The sequence below is a fragment of the Phalangium opilio genome, unplaced genomic scaffold (genome assembly GCF_054372755.1).
Source record: "Phalangium opilio isolate 3A_F unplaced genomic scaffold, DU_Popi_V2 ptg000106l_1, whole genome shotgun sequence".
In the NCBI taxonomy this organism is placed as follows: domain Eukaryota; kingdom Metazoa; phylum Arthropoda; class Arachnida; order Opiliones; family Phalangiidae; genus Phalangium; species Phalangium opilio.
In genome coordinates, this window is record NW_028324208.1 from 674238 (window position 1) to 693089 (window position 18852).

General features: G+C 40.4%; 2 protein-coding genes and 2 long non-coding RNA genes across 6 annotated transcripts; 3 read left to right on the plus strand and 1 right to left on the minus strand.

Annotated features, from left to right (window-relative positions):
- Positions 1-946: 946 nt before the first annotated feature.
- Positions 947-6072, plus strand: LOC149623848 (uncharacterized). Of its 3 annotated transcripts, XR_016374644.1 has the most exons (3): positions 947-1963; positions 2028-2101; positions 5944-6072. XR_016374644.1 is itself a non-coding variant. In XM_089852216.1 (2 exons), exons 1-2 carry the CDS (start codon positions 1478-1480, stop codon positions 2040-2042), a joined length of 501 nt encoding a protein of 166 aa, XP_089708342.1. In that variant the 5' UTR covers positions 947-1477; the 3' UTR covers positions 2043-2420. The 3 variants fall into 3 exon arrangements, 1 of the variants encoding a protein (XP_089708342.1); XR_016374643.1 differs by having other exon boundaries at positions 947-2101; XM_089852216.1 differs by lacking the exon at positions 5944-6072 and having other exon boundaries at positions 2028-2420.
- Positions 6073-6196: 124 nt separating this feature from the next.
- LOC149623849 (uncharacterized) lies at positions 6197-7575 on the minus strand. The gene is made up of 2 exons (XR_016374645.1): positions 7477-7575; positions 6197-6316 (listed from the first exon to the last, which is right to left on the minus strand). It is a non-coding gene; the product is annotated as an uncharacterized LOC149623849 (long non-coding RNA).
- A 12-nt stretch (positions 7576-7587) lies between these two features.
- On the plus strand, positions 7588-9336 carry LOC149623850 (uncharacterized). Its single transcript, XM_089852215.1, has 2 exons — positions 7588-9224; positions 9302-9336. Exon 1 carries the CDS (start codon positions 7588-7590, stop codon positions 8359-8361), a length of 774 nt encoding a protein of 257 aa, XP_089708341.1. The 3' UTR covers positions 8362-9224; positions 9302-9336.
- Positions 9337-15487: 6151 nt separating this feature from the next.
- LOC149623851 (uncharacterized) lies at positions 15488-17760 on the plus strand. Its single transcript, XR_016374623.1, has 3 exons — positions 15488-17016; positions 17088-17500; positions 17582-17760. It is a non-coding gene; the product is annotated as an uncharacterized LOC149623851 (long non-coding RNA).
- Positions 17761-18852: the final 1092 nt, after the last annotated feature.

The following is an 18852-nucleotide window of genomic DNA, read 5'->3' on the forward strand; positions in this document are numbered from 1 at the left end:
GTCTGAAAAGAAAATACAGATTTACAAATAAAAATTTTTAATAACATAAAGTATATACAATAACTAGCAAAAAGACATGTATAATAATAACAAAGATATTTACAAAAGAACCCACCCCCATTAAAAAATGACTAGACACCAGTCGAGCCAAACCCCCCACTCCCACGAAGCGTTGGGGTTAGATTCTAGAAACAATATATAAAACGTGTTACACGCTGAATCCTAAATTAAAACTAAAGTTATTTACCGCTGCTTCCAACGGCCTTAACAATAGCACCGGTGTAACTATTAATTGGGCAACTCTATCGCCACGCCGGACAGTGTAGGGGGTTTCCCCTACGTTGGCTATGACCACTTTCAGGGGGCCCCGATAGTCGGCGTCTATTGTTATTCTTTAGAAATATTATACTGTTGGGCATTATAAAATAGGTAATAAACATACCTATAGTCCCTTCGGCGACAAACAGCCCTTGGACCGTTAAGCTACTACGGCCAACAATGCGACCGTAGCTGTTCGCCGGTAGCATAACGGCTAACCCGGTCGACAAGATTTTGACACCATGCGGTTCAATCACGGTATCTACTGGACAATACAAGTCCAGTCCGGCCGAGTGGGGAGTGGCACGACGAGGAGTAAGCGCTGCCGGATGAATTTTGACAAACGACAGGGCGGGTAATCGAGGAGCGGTAGAGAAAGACATCTTGGTTGGGATTGTTTTTTAAGTAACAGAAGTTAAACAACTGATAACTTTCACCTTGAAACACGGGGCTTATATAGTAAATTATGGAGGTTAATTCTAATAGTGTCTAGCTTTCAAGATTGTTAAGAAACTATTTTTTTCGATAATAAGGAAAAAGTTAATTAGGTATATATTCATAGAATGAGAAATCTCTCCAAGGTCTAGGTTTATTTTTCTATATGCAAAACTTGTCTAGTCACGATTTAAATAATTAAAATAAGATCGTGTGATATTAAAAATTTATGCGCGAAGGTTAAGAAGGAGTTACCTTGACAGAAGGCCGAGGGGGGCAGGTTTTTTTTATGGGTCTGCAAAGTTTGTTTGAGCCTGTCTGGGCGTGATTTGAATAATATATTTTGAATAATATGTATAAGATTTCCTTATAGGCAAAATTTTTTGATGAAGGTTAAAAGTAATTATTTTGGAAGGAAGTAAAATTATTTTTAACATGATTTAAATATGAATAAACGTATATTAATATTAAACTATAGAGGTGTTTTTTATATGCGTATCTACGCTAATATCCTTCATAATCTCCAGTATCAACTCGTCAATAAAAAATGCATTTAAGGTTAAATTAACAAATCGCTTGTTGATACACTTAATAAAAGTAAAATAAGGTGGTTTTATAAAAAAAAAAAACCATATCTGGGCCTGTATTCTAAAAAAATGGCCCTGAGATTTTGGTATAAAAGCTGGAGCATCGGCATTGTATTTTCACAATCTAACTTGCCACCATGAACAAGTATCAAGAATCGCAGTCTCTATCACAATCGCTCCTTAATTCACCGCCGTCGTCGCAAGAAAATTTTCCAGCCCCTTCTACCAGCAGTGGAAAAAGAACCATCACCCAGTTCCTGAAGCCAGAACCCCTCGAAATACTGCTGGACTCGGACGACGAAAGCTTTGTGCAGGACGTCCTGCAGAAAAATATTGTCGGGTCCAGTGGTATTGAGGGCTCCTTTCGCGTTAGAAAGGAAGGGCAGTACTACGAAACTAAAGTCCCCCCACGCCAGGGGGATTACTTTATAGACGCGGCAGTCTATAAATTTTTCGATATTAGAAACTCCCAGCCTGATAAGGTCTGGGAGTGTAACCACAAAAGACTGAAAATAGTTTTAAAAAAAAACAACAAAGAAGGCGTTAAATTCCTTAACGCCTTCAAGAAGCTGGTGGAGACCGTCAAACAGGACGAGGAAGCTAAACAGCAGCCCCCCAGTAAAGTACGTATCTATTTAACAATAAATCTGCAAGCCAAGTCTTTTCTAATTGTTTTATTTCTGATAGAAATTTAAAAAATGAGCGACAGCAGTAGCAGCGACAGCGACTCGGAGGGTAGTGAGAGAGAAGAACACGCGCAGGTAAACCGGTACTACACAATTGAGCGGCAGCTAGACAAAACGAGTCGCAAATGGCACTGTAAACAAATCGATTTGCGTATAGCTTTCAAAAATTTGGATGACATCCCAACGCGAGATTTTTTTCGAATTTTTCGAAAAATTCTCGACGAAGTTATACGGAAATTAGTAACCGAGAATCCCGGGTATAATCGGGTTCGATTTGTTTTAAGCTCCCCCGGATTGACGACCCCCGTTAATATTAAATTTATAAAAATTGATAAATTCACCAGTAAACGAATTATGCGCACCATCTATAGAGTAACGCAATCTAGTCGAGACTTTGTCTTTAATGGTGAAGATTTTCAGTGTGACATAATTTTTTTAAACCTCGATGCGAATATAGGGACTTATTATAAATCCATTAAAAATAGAACTTTGGTTAATTTGGATTATTTTGTTAAACAAAATAACCAGTTTATTTTTATGGAGAACAATGATAATCTCTGTTTTGCTCGAAGTTTAGTTCTGGGTAAAGAGATGGCCGATCGCAATTTTTATCAACAAAATAAGCAAGGTCCTCCCTTTAATCGGAACAATTTTGACAAACTGAGACGCAATAGTGACCTTCAAGGTAACATTGCGAAAATCTTGCACCGAAAAGCCGGCGTCCCCGAAGGTTTCGTTACTCTAGAGGATATTCAAAAATTTCAAAATTATTTAGCTCCCCATTATCGGATCGTAATAGTTGATGCTGCGAATAATTTTACCATATTTTTCAAAGGACCCCAAGCTCCTAAATTTATCTATCTCTTAAAAATTGGCGACCATATCCACCCTGCAAAAACTTGGCACGGCATGATGGGGGGTTGTATCTCTTGCGATTTATGCTTAAAATCGTTTTATAAATACGAATTGTTAAAAGAGCATAAATGCCCCGAGGATACGAAACCCTATATCTGTTTCCGCTGCCAAGGAGAAGCTTTTCATTCGACCAGCGAGGATGTTTTAAAACGCTGTGACAAATGCCACCGCTATTTCTTCCCCGGCCCCTGCTTCGACACTCATGTTCTTAATGGCACCTGCGATAGTCAGAAGCGATGTTTAGAGTGTGAGCGGCTGATGGGGGACAATCACGACTGCAATCCCGAATGCTCTCAGTGTAAAGTAGTTCATCCGCCAGGCGAGCATTTTGTTATGCCTTTGGAAACCAAAATGAAAGCCTCGCGGTTTATTTATTACGACATTGAGACTATTCTTAGAAATAATATCCATGTCCCCATTTTACTAGTTTGCGACGTAGAGACTGAAGCTGGCTTTGAAACCAAAATTTTTTACGGCGCCAATTGCGTCGAGCAATTTTTAAATTATTTATTTAGCGTAGAGCAGGTAGTTTTGACTGGACAAAAACGTAAAACGTACCGACCACGCTTTACTAACACTCAAGTCGTAGCTCATTACGCGAAAGCTTTTGATAACTTCTTAATTCTTAACGCTTTAGTTCATAGACACGTCACCCCTTCCGTTATTTTTGATGGCAGTAAAATTCTTATGATTCATCTCGAGGGACCGCAAATTAGATTTCTCGATAGCTATAACTATATTAGTCAGCCTTTGCGTAATTTCACCAGCATGTTTAGCCTCGGCGATGTGGCGAAAGGATTCTTTCCATTTGATTTTCATACCGAAGAAAATCTTAATTACATTGGTGTCATCCCTGAAGCTTCGTACTTTAACGTAGCTCAAATGAAGGCCAATGATTATCGAGATTTTCAAACTTGGTACGCGTCAATGGAAGGATCTATTTACAACATCAAAGAGGAGCTTATTAAATATTGCATTCAAGATGTCCGAGTCCTGAGACAAGGCGTCGAAGCTTTTAGAAAAATCTACGTTGATCTAACAAAATTAGACCCTTTCTGCTTAAAAAATATCACTTTGGCGGGTGCTCTAACAACTATTTATCTTAACAATTACTATAAACCTTACAGCATGGGTATCGTTCCTTCTAATGGGTATAACGCAAAATTTAATCACAGTCAAATTAGCTTAAAATATCTCGCTTGGGTGGAGAAAACGGAAGATATAAAATTGCGCACTGCTTTAAGCTACGGGGGAGAATATCGCGTGGGTCGCTATTTAGTCGATGGTTATAGCGAAACTCCGCCCAAAATCTACGATTTCCACGGTTGCTACTTTCACGGTTGTCCATGTCAAAAACTAAATGTCTACAATACCCAACTCAAGGCTAGCAACAGATTTCTGTACGAGCGGACTCTAGATAGAGAGCTTTTTATTAAAGAGAATATGCCCGGCTACGAGTACACATCGATTTTTGAGTGTCAATTTGTTAAGCTTTTAAAAGAAAACGCCGAAGCTAAGGCTTTCTGCAAAAGTTTAACTTTTCGACCTCAAATATCAGCTCGTAGCGCTCTCTATGGGGGACGAACGGAAAATTTTGTTCTCAACTGCCACGTGCAAGGCGAGGAGAAAATTTTCTACAAGGATATTATTTCTTTGTATCCGAAAGTCTGTCGTGATTTTCCGTATCCTAGCGGCCATCCCATTATCTAGAACAGAGATTTTGACAAATCGCCAGGGTGGTATTTTGGTGTTATGAGTTGTCGCCTGCTGGCCCCTCAAGATCTTCACATCCCCTTAATTCCTTTCCGCAGCGGTGGTAAATTAGCCTACGCCCTCTGTCGCACGTGTTTAGAACTGCGAGCGGAAATCTGCGATCATACTGTCAATGAGCGGGCTTTCGAATCAGTCTGGCCAACGGTCGAAGTCTATGCCGCTTTGGAACATGGCTATAAACTCCTCGATATATTCGAAGTTTATCACTATCCCAAAAAGGAATACTTCTTCTCGCAGTACATGACTGATTTTATCGCCTTGAAAGTGAAGAATTCCGGATTTCCCGCTCATGCGCAAACGCCTTTGCAAAAAGAAGCGTATATCGCGGATATGAACCGGAATGAAAAGCTTTCTCTAACAGTGGCGGATATTCAATCAAATCCTTCCCTGCGTAATATCGCTAAAATTAATTTAAATTCTTTATGGGGTCGCATGGCTTTAAATACCGGTAAAATTCGCAGCATCTTTATTAACAACTATTACGAATTGATACGATACGCGAGCGATTACACTCTGGAACTAGTCGATTTGCGGCCAATTACGGAGTCAATCGCTCTCTTATCGTATAAGGCCAAAAGCGATTACGTTTCGGATTACAAACTGGGTTCGGCCATCGTGGGCAGTTTTGTCTCGTGCTACGGGCGACTCGAATTGAACAAGATGCTGCTTCAATTAGACCGCGCAGCCTTGTATTGTGACACCGACTCGATAATCTACCGCCATCTACCGGGAAAATTTAACATTCCCACAGGCAATCATATCGGTTGCTGGGCGGACGAACTCGGCGGTGATTATATAACTTCCTTTTGTAGTACCGGTGCCAAAAGTTACTCGTTTCGCACTAGCAAAGGAAAAGAAGTTAAGAAAATTAAAGGGTTGACGTTAAATCGAGAAAATCTGGAAAAACTTGACTTTGAAACCTTTGAAAGTGTGGCGATAAATCCGGAAAAGGAAGTTACAGTCAATGTCCCTTTTAATTTTAAACGGGACAAATACAAGCTGCAGCTAGAGGCCGTTAAAATCACCAAAAGATTTCGCCAAACCTCGAATAAGAGATTGTTGAACGCCGATTTGACAACCAGTCGACCGTACGGTTTTAAAGATTCAGCATCCGCTTCAACATCTCTTTCGCATGAATTACGAGGCTAGGCGAAGACATACTTTCGAGGGCTTGTGGGAATCTTGCGTTCCCATCGAAGCCCTGGCCAAAGACGGTTTCTATCTTGCAGATGTAGAAACACAGACGACGCGCTGCGCCTTTTGCGGCATTGCCCTGTACCAGTGGCGTTGCACGGACAGTCCATCCAGGGAACATCGTAAGCACAGTCCATCGTGCGCGATGGTTTCCAAAAAGCCGTGCAACAACAAACCACTGCGGCAAGGGTTTCCCGACTTCCCAACCAACGATGGCACGGATGTTTGCGACCATCTGGTTCAGACATGCCCAACCACCACCAACGAAGAGCGGTCGGGAACCGAAAAAGTGCGCGTGCGCATCCATCCGTCGTGTTCGCTACAGTAGTGCGTGTTTACATCTTACCACCCTCCGAGTCGCGCGTCAACTTTAACCTCCTCAACGCCCAACGCTTCCGCCAGCGTTGTCTGGAATTAGAAGAGAAACTTTTTAAAAAAACAATTACTTCATAGGGGAATTTTTTTTTGGGTTAAAAGGGCTTCGTTTATATTGTTGAAATATTTTCTAATTTGTGTTTATTAAGGGTCTTTGGGTTAATTGTATTTTTGATTATATATATATATATATATAAACTGTTAATTAAAATAAAAATGTTTATTAATCAAGATGAATCCAGCCGAGTCAGTCTCACATTTTTTAAAGTTCCAAACACCCGCTCAGTTTCTAATCGTGGGGCCAACGCAAGCGGGAAAAAGCTTTCTTTTAAGTAACTTATTGCAAAATCATCAGCTTATGTTTGACCCACCGCATAAAAAGGTTATTTATTGCTACGCGGCCTGGCAGCCAAACTACGAAAAATTGAAACAATTGATTCCGGGAATTCAATTTATTCAAGGATTGCCAACGGCTGATCCAGACTTTTGGGAAATGAATCGCGATTCCTACTTGATACTAGACGACTTAGCTAGCCAATTATTTAAACAAGCACATATTGCCGATTTAGTGTGCGTGACGTCGCATCATTTAGGGTATACGGTCATTATTATTACTCAACAACTGTTTCCCAAGGGTAGCCAATCGCGGATAATTTCTCAAAACTCTTCCTATTTTATAATAATGAAAAATCCTCGAGATGTTGCCTCTATTAGATATTTAGCGCAACAAATAAGTCCAGATAACCCGAGACGAATTACGGATGCGTACAGGCTAGCCACTAAAGAACCCTATAGTTATTTGTTAATTGATTTAAAACAAGAAACTCCGGAAAATTTACGATTAAGGTCGCGTGTTCTACCTCACGAATCACCTATGTATGTCTATGTCGATTAAATTTAATTGTCATTTGAATAATGGCCCCACGCGTTAAACATCGATCAGGAAAACGCTCCCGACTCGTCGTAGCCCGTCCCTCGACAAAGTTTGCCAAATTTGTCCCTTATTTACAAAGTTTGCGTCAAACTAGCTGTAAACAACGGCGAACCCTCTTAAACAATAGTAGCACGCCCCAATTAAAAAGCATTCAGACAATTTGTAAGAATTTAAAGGGCGGGGGCATTTATTTGAGTAAAGACCGTAAGAAAAAGCTAGCAAAGTACAAGAAAATTATTAGACAACTCGGATCAAGTACCTTGTCGCAGAAAAGCAAAAAAAAGCTGTTGTTGCAGCAATCAGGTGGCTTTCTTACGACGTTGCTTGCAGCAATTTTGCCTTCAATTGTCCAAGCCATAGCTGCTAAACTATGAAACAAATGGTGCTTGTGCCCGCTAGCGCAGTAACTTCAACAGCTGCCCAAGAACACTCGGTCTTGGACCGAGAGATTGATGATATTTTAAAATCGCCATTGAATGCTTACGATAAATTATATAAATATTTAGACGCTTTTAAGAAATATTTAAGTATCGAGAAACAAATTCCTTTACCTAAATTTGAGGTCGTAACACAAGCAATGTCCAATGTCCCCACGCCGCCATTACCGGTCACCCCTAAAATGCCCCCGCGAAAAAAACAATTGTCATGGCCGAACTATGCCACGTCATCACCGACAACAAGCGCGTCGGGCAGTTCTTTTACTACGCCTAAACGAACCGAGCCTCGGCAAAAGGTTTTTAAAAGCGAAACGGCTGCGGGGACACCAACACGAGAAGATTTTTACCAGCAATATGGGCCGACCTATGTTGGAGATATGGTGAAACGGCAGGCCGAAGTTCTTGCAAATCGTTTGCAAAACACATTTTTTACGCCAAAAAGAGAGCTAGAAGAAGGGGCTGTCGGTTATGCAAATCCGGACGCTTTTCAAGAAGAAATTGTCGATGAACAAGAGAATTTAGCGGAGGCAAACGGGGACAATTTAACGGACTTGGAAAACCTGTTTGAGACGGCCTCCGCTAAACAGAAGAACAAGAAAAAACAGAAAAAGCCTCGGAAAAAGAAAGACGAACTTCAAAATCTCGGTCCAGTAGTGCCATCTAACGAACGAAGAGCTAAACACCATAAATGGCGTGATATTGATTAATAAAATGTAATATTAAGACAAATAAAAAATTGTTTTATTGTGAACAATATCTGTGTACATGTTTTTTTAAATGTAAAGATAAATATAATAAGGCGACATAGTCGTTAAGTTTAAGGTTATCAGCGTAAATAGCGTCTAATATCGTCTGTCTAGCCACGCCCTCGCAACGGAGCGCTAGGTACAGACTACAATGCAGACCGCACAGTTGAAAGAATGGATGCTGAATTTGTTGTTTATTGTAAACAACTCGTTTCCCGTATCGTTTTAAATTAACTTTATAGTATCGCGGCGAATTTCCGTACGTGCAAAACATTTCTACGGTATTGTTATTAACAAAGACTCCTATCCAATGTTCTCCAGCCTCTCCAGCAGCTTCGTTATTGAATATAAAGCAAAATTTGGGCCTTTTAGGACGTTCTGGGAGTTTATCTACTGGGAAGCATCCTAAATAGTAGGGTCGCGTTCTTTTGTCGCAAGTTAAAAGAGCGTTTATTTGCGAAGTGTTCATAATTTAGTCTCGGGTAACGAGACTTTTTGTAGTTCGGCGCCGTAGAAAACACCCAAAATTTGCTCCCCCTTTAAATCCGCTACGCGATAGACGGGTGGTGACCTGGGTATGACGTCAACAACGCGAAATATTTCGTCAGTAAATGTGCCACCCGAGCTAATTTTTCTAAATACCCGACTAGCTATAGAGAGACGCACGTGATCGCCAACTTTAAGCCTCGGTGCGTATCGATTAATGCCGTTTGATTTCCCGTACAGTTTATTCCAAATGATTGACTCGTTATCTATATTAACATGAGCCGGTGCAATTCCAGTAGTTGAATGAACCCGTTCATTATAGGCTTGAGTAATTAAAGGTAAATATTTAACGTAATTTTTATTCCCTGTGGCTGTAATAACCCGGGCAATTTGTTCCTTAATTGTTCTAATAAAGCGTTCCGCTAGACTGGCCTTATGCTGACTCCGGGCAAAATGTATCTGCACATTGTGCCGTTTCAAGAAGGAAGCAAAGTTGCGCGAACTAAATTCCCCACCAAAGTCAGTGTATATTTTTAAAGGGATCCTCTCTCGAAATATTTTTTTAAAAGCTTCGATAACCTCGCCAGATGTTTTGTTTCTAAGAGGTATTGTCCATCCGTAGCGGCTTACGACGTCAATGACGCACAAAACATAGCGAACATTTTTATTAAAACGTTTCAATTTCGGTAGATCCAACAAATCAGCTTGAAAAACATCGTCCATGCTCGAAGCGTACACCTGGTTGGTTTTGAATCGGAAACGTCGAAATCGGTGTTTCGTGTAGGCCGGTTGTTTCTCGAGAAAGGCGACTAATTTTGCTTTTGGCACGTGCGGTAAGGCCTTTTGTAACCTCGCTAGCGACCCATAGGCGGCCGGATTAGCCACGTCGTAATAAATTTTTCTAATTTTAGCGTCCATGTCTTAACAAGTATAAATAACGACTAAATGGTTTCCCAATAATCAACTTTATTTAATACACACAAAGGTATTTTATAAAAACAATATCAGTTAAACAAATACGCTATATCAGTACATTTATTTTAATAGCCATAAATCAAGGCATTCTTTAAATCGGCAAAACTGTTGACAAAATAAGCGTAAATATCCTCTTGATCCTCGATCCATCCGTGTTCAGTCTCAAATTGATGCAAAATTTTCTCACGATCCAATTGAGGAAGCGCTTCGTGCAAATTACGTTCGACTCGATCGCTGAAATTTGTGTCAAATTCCGAGCAGCTTTGAGAGTGGCATATTTGTTTTCGACACTCGACGTTGGCGCAAGTGGAAGTGACGTCAAACAAAGTGGTAGTGAGCTCGTTTAAAATTAATTCGCGCATGCGACAGACAGCTATCCCTTTAGCTTTGAGATCCTCGTCAATCAGCGGCTTTAAATCAATCAATGTCTGCCATCCTGTTTTGTTCAGGCTGAATCCTTCGCTGGTGCTAAAGTTCAGGAAATAACGACTGCCGCTGCCTCGTTCATAGTATCGAAGATCGATTATACGTTCATCTTTCGAGTTGACGAAGCATTCCAGCTTGAGGCGCTCTTTGACGGGCAACCAAATATGATAGCGAGGTATTTTTCCGTCAAAAAAGGACGTGAGTTCATTTTGAAACCGAAACAAAGCGTACCAGGCGTTAGGTTTTAATATAGTTTTTTTACGCGTATCCGATCTTTGAATTAATATTTTAGGTTCAATTGACTCAATGACGCAAATGTCGAGCTTTGGCGTGACGGTGTGTACTGGGTGCATATTGGCTCGCGACTGATATTGTATTTATAAAGTTTTAGTCTTTTATACGTTGGGGTGATTATAAATAATTTCTCTGTTTTTAGATATTATTAATTGGTTGTTTGGAAATTCGGCCATGACAATACACGTGACGTTTTCGGTTAGCGGAGAGCTAAATCTTAACGATAACCGCAAGTTACCAGTCTGGGGCATGGAATTTAAACCTAACGAAGCGAGGTGTTCTCTACTCAAATCAAAAACAACGACAAAAAAGCCCTTCTTATATAAATCGTAAGAAATTATATTTCCCCGGTCAAGACCTAATATCTCGAGCCCCTCGAATAAAGAATTGTAACATCTAACGTATTGATCGTCGTCAAAATTAGGCGTAAAGGGAATATCAGGATAATTTTGAGAATTTAAAGAGAATTGCATGAAATCGAGTTTGAAATGTTGGAGATCCAGGGGGTTGGAAGTTGCTTCCCCTACAAATTTTTTATTAGTAACGAAAGCCACGACAGTTCGCGAGGGTAATTGCCCCGTAAACAGGCTGTCCCTAATAAAATCTTGCGTTCCGGTGGTTATTAAGAAATTTTTCATAACAATAGAGTTTACTTCGTAGCGAGCGTTTATTCCCGAGTTTAACATCTGAGCGTGAGCTAGCTGCAGCTCTGGATTAACCTCAATTTCGCGCGTAAACAAGGTGCATTCCGTTAAATCAATCTTATACTTTTTGCCCGTTTCATTGTGAATAATAGCAAAATCCGTGGAGCTTCGATGAAGTCTAATTCGCACCTCGATATTATCTAGTAAGAATTTGGGCGTTTTGAACATATCCAGAAATAATTCGCCAATTACATCGCACGTCTTTGATTTTGCCACGCGTTTAGCGCGACGACCAATACCATTATCTTCTTTGTTAATATTGGCGTCTTCTAAAGCCGTCGCCGGATCGATAATGGTATCCAAATAATATAACATAGAAGTTAACCAGGAATTGGCCGCCGTTTGTCCATAATTTAAAAGTATTTTAAAATAGGCCATATATGGGTACATATTATTAGGTTGCTGGATGGCAACGCCATTAAGAAATAATTCTACTTGACAAAATAGCGAGGCAATTATTAAATTTGTTACCGAGACTTTCTTTTCCGCATCTGGAACGGCCGTGCCGTCCTCGTGTAAAACGCGAAATTTTATTCTCAAAAGAGTTTTAGTCAAATCATGATAATTGTTTGAGGGAGGAATGATAAATTCTACATATTTAGCATTAGTTAGTGGGGCAATTGGATAATGAGCAGTCGTTTTAGTCCCCACAATATTATTATTCACCACTGGCTTTTCAAATACTTCAAAATCGGATAGAACACTTTCGTAGGTCGACATGTTTAGTCTAGAAAATCGCGTTTAGTGCGTCGCTTAACACGTTTGCTCCGGCTTGTTTTAGCAGTCCTCTTTCGTTTTCGGCCCGTCCCGCTCTGAGTGTTGACGAACCGGTCCACGCCTTTATGTAGTAGGGAATTTATAGATTGTTTGACATTTCGTTTAATCGATTCTTGAGGTGATATTCCGGGGTTTTGTGCATCGCTAATTACTCTACTCGTTAACCCAACAGCTTCGGACGCTAAAGTATTAATGGCCGGCCTAATAAAGGGTGTAATTTTGCGCAATAAAGAATTGAAAATACCGCCGACACTAAAACGACCCCCCGATTGGAAAACGTTTGCGTGTAAAGCCGGAAGGGAGGATCCTCTTTGGAAATACAGAGTGTATCTATTAGGCACCATTGCTCAAGTTCTATTGACGTCGACGCCTAAAAAACAGTTTAATATATACTTTGCCTAAATTAAACGGGATATTTTCCCCGTAATCGGATTTCAATTCAATTTCAATTTCTTTTATATCGCTAGTTGAAATTGGATAAAAGTCGATATTATTAAATATTTCCTGGTTCTCTTCGTCTAGTAGCGAAAAAGCTGGCATTTTTATGAAACGTAGCAGAGGGGCTTGACCACCACCCACCACTTGTTGACGGATAATATTGGTATAAACAAACATGGCATCGACGCCTCTCATGATATCCGCGGGATACTCTGACGTCTCGCTGTTGATATACCGATCCAATTGATTACTACTAAAACCTAGCAATCGTCCCAGTCCTCGTCCGGGTGTTGTTTTGGGAAACAAAATTGAGACCGTATCGTTCAGTTTTGAAACCGTGACGGTTCCGTCTACATTCTGCCAAAATTTTAGACTTTTTCTATGCGTCGGCGACATGGCTTCGCTCATAGCACTTAAAACATCGTTAATATGATAATATACCCCGGGAGGAATCTCGCACGCGAAATTATCAACTCGTCTGGCTTGAGACCCGGGTACATACGGCTGGTCAGCCATATTTGGGTCTTCTGGAAATCTATCCACATCGTATTCGCTAGTCCAAAAATTATTATCCGCTGTCAGGGTCATTATTCTTAATCGAGGATTTACCAGAGCCACTCGCGAATAAATAATAATAATAATAATATAAGCTTTTGTCTATGAAGGGATATCCACACTAAGCCTGTGGCTTGTTTACGGGTGGGTCCCTTTACAATGCATAGAGGGGTGGTGGCTAGCCCCTATGCCACAGCTAACCTACAGCGCCCTATACTAACTATTACCGTTAACCTCTGCAAGTTTTGATGGAAAGGAGAAACCGGGTTAGACCGCGGAGGAAAACTCCTTTTAACAAGCGGGGAGAGAACTTGCAAACTCTACGCAGAAGGATTTGTTCCCAGATTTTCTCCCGGTGCCACAGTCCGGGATCGAACCCGGGATCCTCTTGCTGCGAGGCGAAAGCGCTAACCGCTACGCCACCCCACTTCAATGACTGTGTTGAAAAAATTCTCCCTCTTCGGGAATGTTAAATAACTTGGCCATTGGTCCAGCTACCGAGACGCGAACACCTGGCTCTATTTCGATACGAACATAAAATCTATCTTCCAGAGCATTTTTGAGAATGTACATTTTAAAATACTGGCGAGGCATATATTCTTGAACCCCCAATAACTGGTTTATGATTTTTAAATGTAAAGAGAAGGGAATTACGGCCCCGCTTGCCGTAAAATCGCAAATATAATCGCCCGCGGGTATTTTGATTTTTGCGACACTAGTCTTAGTAAATAGATGCATTAGTGAGTCATGAACGCGATAATTTACAAATGTGTCATCAGTTGTTTTGAAATGCGTAAAATTACGCTCTAAAGGTTTAGTGGATAGAAACGTCCCACCAACGTATTCAGCTTCTAAATTTAATATATCACGCAATTCCTTTGGGAAGAGCATTTCAATTTTTGCCGGACAATGGACTCTAAAATAACGTTCCGCTCCTTGCTTAATAACGCTAAATTCGGCCTGATGTAATCTTAAAGGGTCAAAATTGCGCGCAGTTATTTGGAGGTTTTCGGCAATTTCTTCATAAATCTTATAATCATCTGTCGATCTAAACTCGCCTGACACTTTAAAAAAGAAATAAAGCCACGGTTCTTCCCAAGGGGTATAGCGCTTTATGGTTCTATTGACTCGATATTCTATGTATGCATTGTCTTTGTCTATAGTATATTCTTCTAACGTCATGCTCAAGGGTCCTAGTTGGTGTTTTCCGGAGTAATATCTATCGGGGTCAGCGCCAAGCAATTTAGCTACTTGGGGAGAAAATTTAATTTCCACCCATTCTGGTGTTTTGAAATTATACACGATAGCATACCCCCAATTATCTACTGTGTGGTATGTGAATTGAATTTTTTTAAATACTAATTTTTCTAAAGTGTTGGCTACGGCTCGATAAAGCCCTTCGGCGTTTTTCTCTGGCGTTTTACTGGCTTTAAAAGTTTGAGGTAAGAACAATACTGTGTAATTGTCATAATCTTCAGGGTTAATAGGCTTAGGCTCTTCGGGAATAATTGGTTCAGGCTTTTTTTTCGGCGGATCAACCGGCTGCGGAAACAAGGGTTTTTCATCAACCGATGGTGGGGAGGGGGTCGGTAATACGGGTAGCTCAAAAGTAGAGGATGTTGTAGAGTCTGGAGATTTTGAGAGATCAGGCTTCGATAGGTCGGGTTTCGATAGGTCGGGGTTCGGTAGGTCGGGGTTCGGTAAGTCGGGGTTCGGTAAGTCGGGTTTCGGTGAGTCGGGTTTCGGTAAGTCGGGTTTTGAGGGGTCTGGAAATATATATATTTCCTCAACCTCTGTTGGCGAGGGGGTCGGCGTCAGTGGTTCAAAGGTAGAGGGTTTCGGAACCTCGGGTGCTGGAATTTTAGGGGGGTCCGGAGCTGGTATTTTAGGGGGGTCCGGAGCTGGTATTTTGGGGGGATCCGGAGCTGGTATTTTAGGGGGGTCCGGAGCTGGTATTTTGGGGGGATCCGGAAATGGTATTTTAGGGGGGTCCGGAGCTGGTATTTTGGGGGGATCCGGAGCTGGTATTTTGGGGGGATCCGGAGCTGGAAGCTTCGGTAGTTCAGGCTTGGGTGGCTGAGGTTTTGGCTTTGGCTTTGGCTTTGGTAACTCAGGCTTAGGTGGTTTGGGCTTTGGATAGTAGGGTTTCGGTAAGTCAGGTTTAGGGGGGTTTTGTTTTGGAGTTGTTTGTTTTGGAAAAGTTATTTTGGGTGGAGGGGTTATTTTAGCTGGCTGTGGTTGTACAAGTACTACGGGTTCAGTCGTAGCAATAGGTATCGGAAGAAAAGGCGTAGTTCGCGGTAAAATAGGTATAGATGGCGGTACAGGCCTATATTCCGGTTGAGGTTTTTTTCTTATCGGCGGAACTTCGTGGCTTGTTTTACGTTTAATGCCTGCCTTAGGAATGTACTTGTAATCAATTTTTTTTTTTAAACTATCTCCAACATTATCAATTTCGATTTCCACGTAATTGTTAGTGTAATTTAAACCTATATTTTTAGCATGCTTTGATACAGGATATTTGGATATATAGGGAACATCTTCGTAATTATTCTCCTTAAATTCATATAGCGTGGCCAAGGGGGAATCAGCTGGTATTTTGAACCGTATGTTTTCCTCTCCTAAAACTTGCAGGTAAACGGGAAAGTTTGTATCTAACTGTTTTCCTAGGGCCCCGTCTTTATATTTATTCACTAATTTAAAAGATAATTTGCCTTTTAAATACGGATGACTGTTTACATCATCATTTAAAAGCTCAACAAAATTTTGAGGCAGTTCGTACTCTTTGGTCTTGGTATAACGATTGACTGGTATCTCTATTTTTTGATATTCAACAGGCTCTCGAATAGCCGCATATTTGTCACTATTTGGATCATTTACGACCTGAATTTCAAACTTGTTAAACTCTTCGCTTATATTCACCCAATGATTTGGAAATATGATTTCCGCCAACCCAACTTCATAATCACTAGTCAAGTTAAGGGGCTGATGCAAATAATTTTTAAAACTTGACTGAGTATTGTTTGGATATATATCTAGACACGTATTAGACGCTAGAGTTAAAAAAAAGGCGTCATTCATGACTGACGCTTGTTCACCAACTAACACTGATCTCTTAGGCTAACGTTATTTTATACATAAAAAAGATTGCCAATGGCTCGGTGGACTGGCCGGGATTTGAACTCGCCACCTTTTTGGGTATCACAATAGTACACCCTGCCTTAAACCATTGAGCCATTGGCAATCTTGAAAAACACTCAGTTTATTTTCATCAAAACAACAAAATTGTTAAGCCTTTAAAGTCGCTATCCTTGAAACATCTACATCAATAGTTAATTAACCCGTTTCCAATAAAATATTATCCTCAAAACAAGGAAGGTTTTAAGTCATCATCCTTAAACCATCTACGTGAAAGTCGTGAATACTTAATTAAACCGCATCCAATAAAATATTTTCCTCAAAACAAGGAAGGTTTTAAGTCGTCATCCTTGAACTATCTACGTCAATAATTAATTAAACCGCATCCAATAAAATATTTTCCTTAAAACAAGGAAGGTTTTAAGTCGTCATTCTTGCAGCATCTACGTGAAAGTCGTGAATAGTTAATTAAACCGCATCCAATAAAATAGATTAAAGATTGGGGGTCGGTAACAAATAAATTTATCGAAAGCATTGCCTAGAGAACTCTTCTAATATTAAATTTGACCTCGATCTTTTAGTATATAAGAACCGTGTTTTAAAGAGAGAGTTATCAGTTGTTTAACTAGACGCTTATCCATAAAACTACTCAGTACCAGTACGAAGATGTCTTTACCCGCCGATCGTGGACTCACACAGCTTTTGCTGTGTGAGAAGAGACCAAATTCGATTGTTCCATCTGGCTCTTCTCAGGAATAGTCTGGGAAGAGACCAAATTCGACTCATTAGAACCCGACTTGTCGGGTTCTAAGTTGGCTATCAAGTAAGATTTTCGGAATCATTTATAACAAAAATTTAGTTTTTCATAATTAAATAAAACATTACCGATTATAGTATGGAAAAAGAAAGTAGCCCTGATCCAATTGATAGCCAAGAATCAACCTTCATTGCGGTGTCATATGTGTACATACAACTGACTACCGCAATGAAGGAAAATCGAGTTTAAGTTAAATCCTGCTACTTCTTCCGCTGGATACATTTTGGACACAAGAAGTAACGAAAAAACAACCAAGCCTCGGTCCATGATCTTCGAGAACCAATGGAGGACTTTACTTAAAATATCTTTCTCTAACAATCCTCGATTACCCTGCCTGTCTTTCATCAAAATTCATCCGGCATCGTTTATCTTAAGCCACTTGACGTCAGCCATCAGAATGCATGAAGAAAGCTAGTGGCGCTAATTACGATTTAAAGAGCGGCTTTCAGTTAAGATTTCGACTAAAATATCAAGTTTTGAAAATCAAAATGTCACTTTGAACAAGATGCTTTTTTACACTAGAGATAAGAACAATAAAATCTTTATTTGTATATTTGTCTTTGTTTCTCAGACATATTTAAAGGTTCTATGGTGGGAAATTCAAACAGAAATCTGGCAAAATAACACAAGTCTGGGTTGGTTTAGACTTGTTCGGGGGCATAGCATGGTGGAAGGCAGGAATACCCATAGCACGGTGGAAGGTAGGGAATATCAGGTAAGATTTCTCCATAAAATAACACAATCTAGGGTTGGCAGTTCATCGATCTAGGGTTGAAAAATAACACGCCCGAGCTCGGGCCAGTCCGGACTTGTCTGGGAAGTTTGGTTTGAGTTGGGTAGTGGCGGCCATCTTGGGGTGGCGGCCATCTTGGATCCATGCGTATCTGTATAGTCCCTACTACTCCAGTGGATTTCATCGAATTTTGAGATTTTTTCCGTGATTTCGACGGATTTTGCGATATTCCCTTGATTTCGTTGGATTTTGAGGTTTTTCGCGTGATTTCCTCGGATTTTGAGATTTTTCCCGTGACTCGGTTGGATATTGTGATTTCTTTTGATTTTGGATTTTGTAATGGATTTCACGATTTCTTTACTTATTTCACGATTTCTTTGTTGATTTCATGATTTTTTTACTGATTTTATGATTTCTTTACTGATTTTGTGACTTCGTTATTGATTTTTTGACTTTTTATGGGATTTTGGAAATCAGCATTGATTTCGGATTTCTTAAGTTGAATTTCGCGGGTAGCGTACGGGATTTTATGAATGACCGACCCCTCGCCTAAACCTCTACTAGGTAAGTGTTTAAGATGGATTAAAGCCTTAGGGGTAGTCGAGTTAACGCCCGATGAAATTAAAAAATATCACTGCTCGTGCAGTGAACACGTAATATATGCGGCGTTGCTTCAAAGGCCTAAAATAGTATGAAAAACCTGCTATTTATTGAATTGGGATTTGCGTGGTCACGTGATACGCGTAACCAAGGTAACTAGGTGCGCGTGCATGAATCTCCCATCGGAGAGACCGAAACCTGAGCCAGGGAGCACAAATCTATTTTTGTGCTCACTGCCTGAGCTCTAAGAATAGGCAGTCGAAGAATCCCTCACTCCTATATCCTCCTATAGCTTGTAATACATAAAGGCATGCGCATGAAACGCTTTGGTCCCATTGAACCGAATTCCCATTCGACAGAAAGGCTTTTTTGTGGTGTCCCATTCGAACGAACGTAGCCAAAAGGTGACATTTTATTATTGTCCCATTGGACCGAATTTCTATTGAACTGTGTAGTTTTGCATTAAATGTATTTTTAATTTCACAACTTATTATTTTTAAAATAAATGT

Coding starts and splice junctions, on each gene's coding strand:
- LOC149623848 (XM_089852216.1), top strand. CDS start 1,478: ATGAACAAGTATCAAGAATCGCAGTCTCTATCACAATCGCTCCTTAAT.
- LOC149623850 (XM_089852215.1), top strand. CDS start 7,588: ATGAAACAAATGGTGCTTGTGCCCGCTAGCGCAGTAACTTCAACAGCT.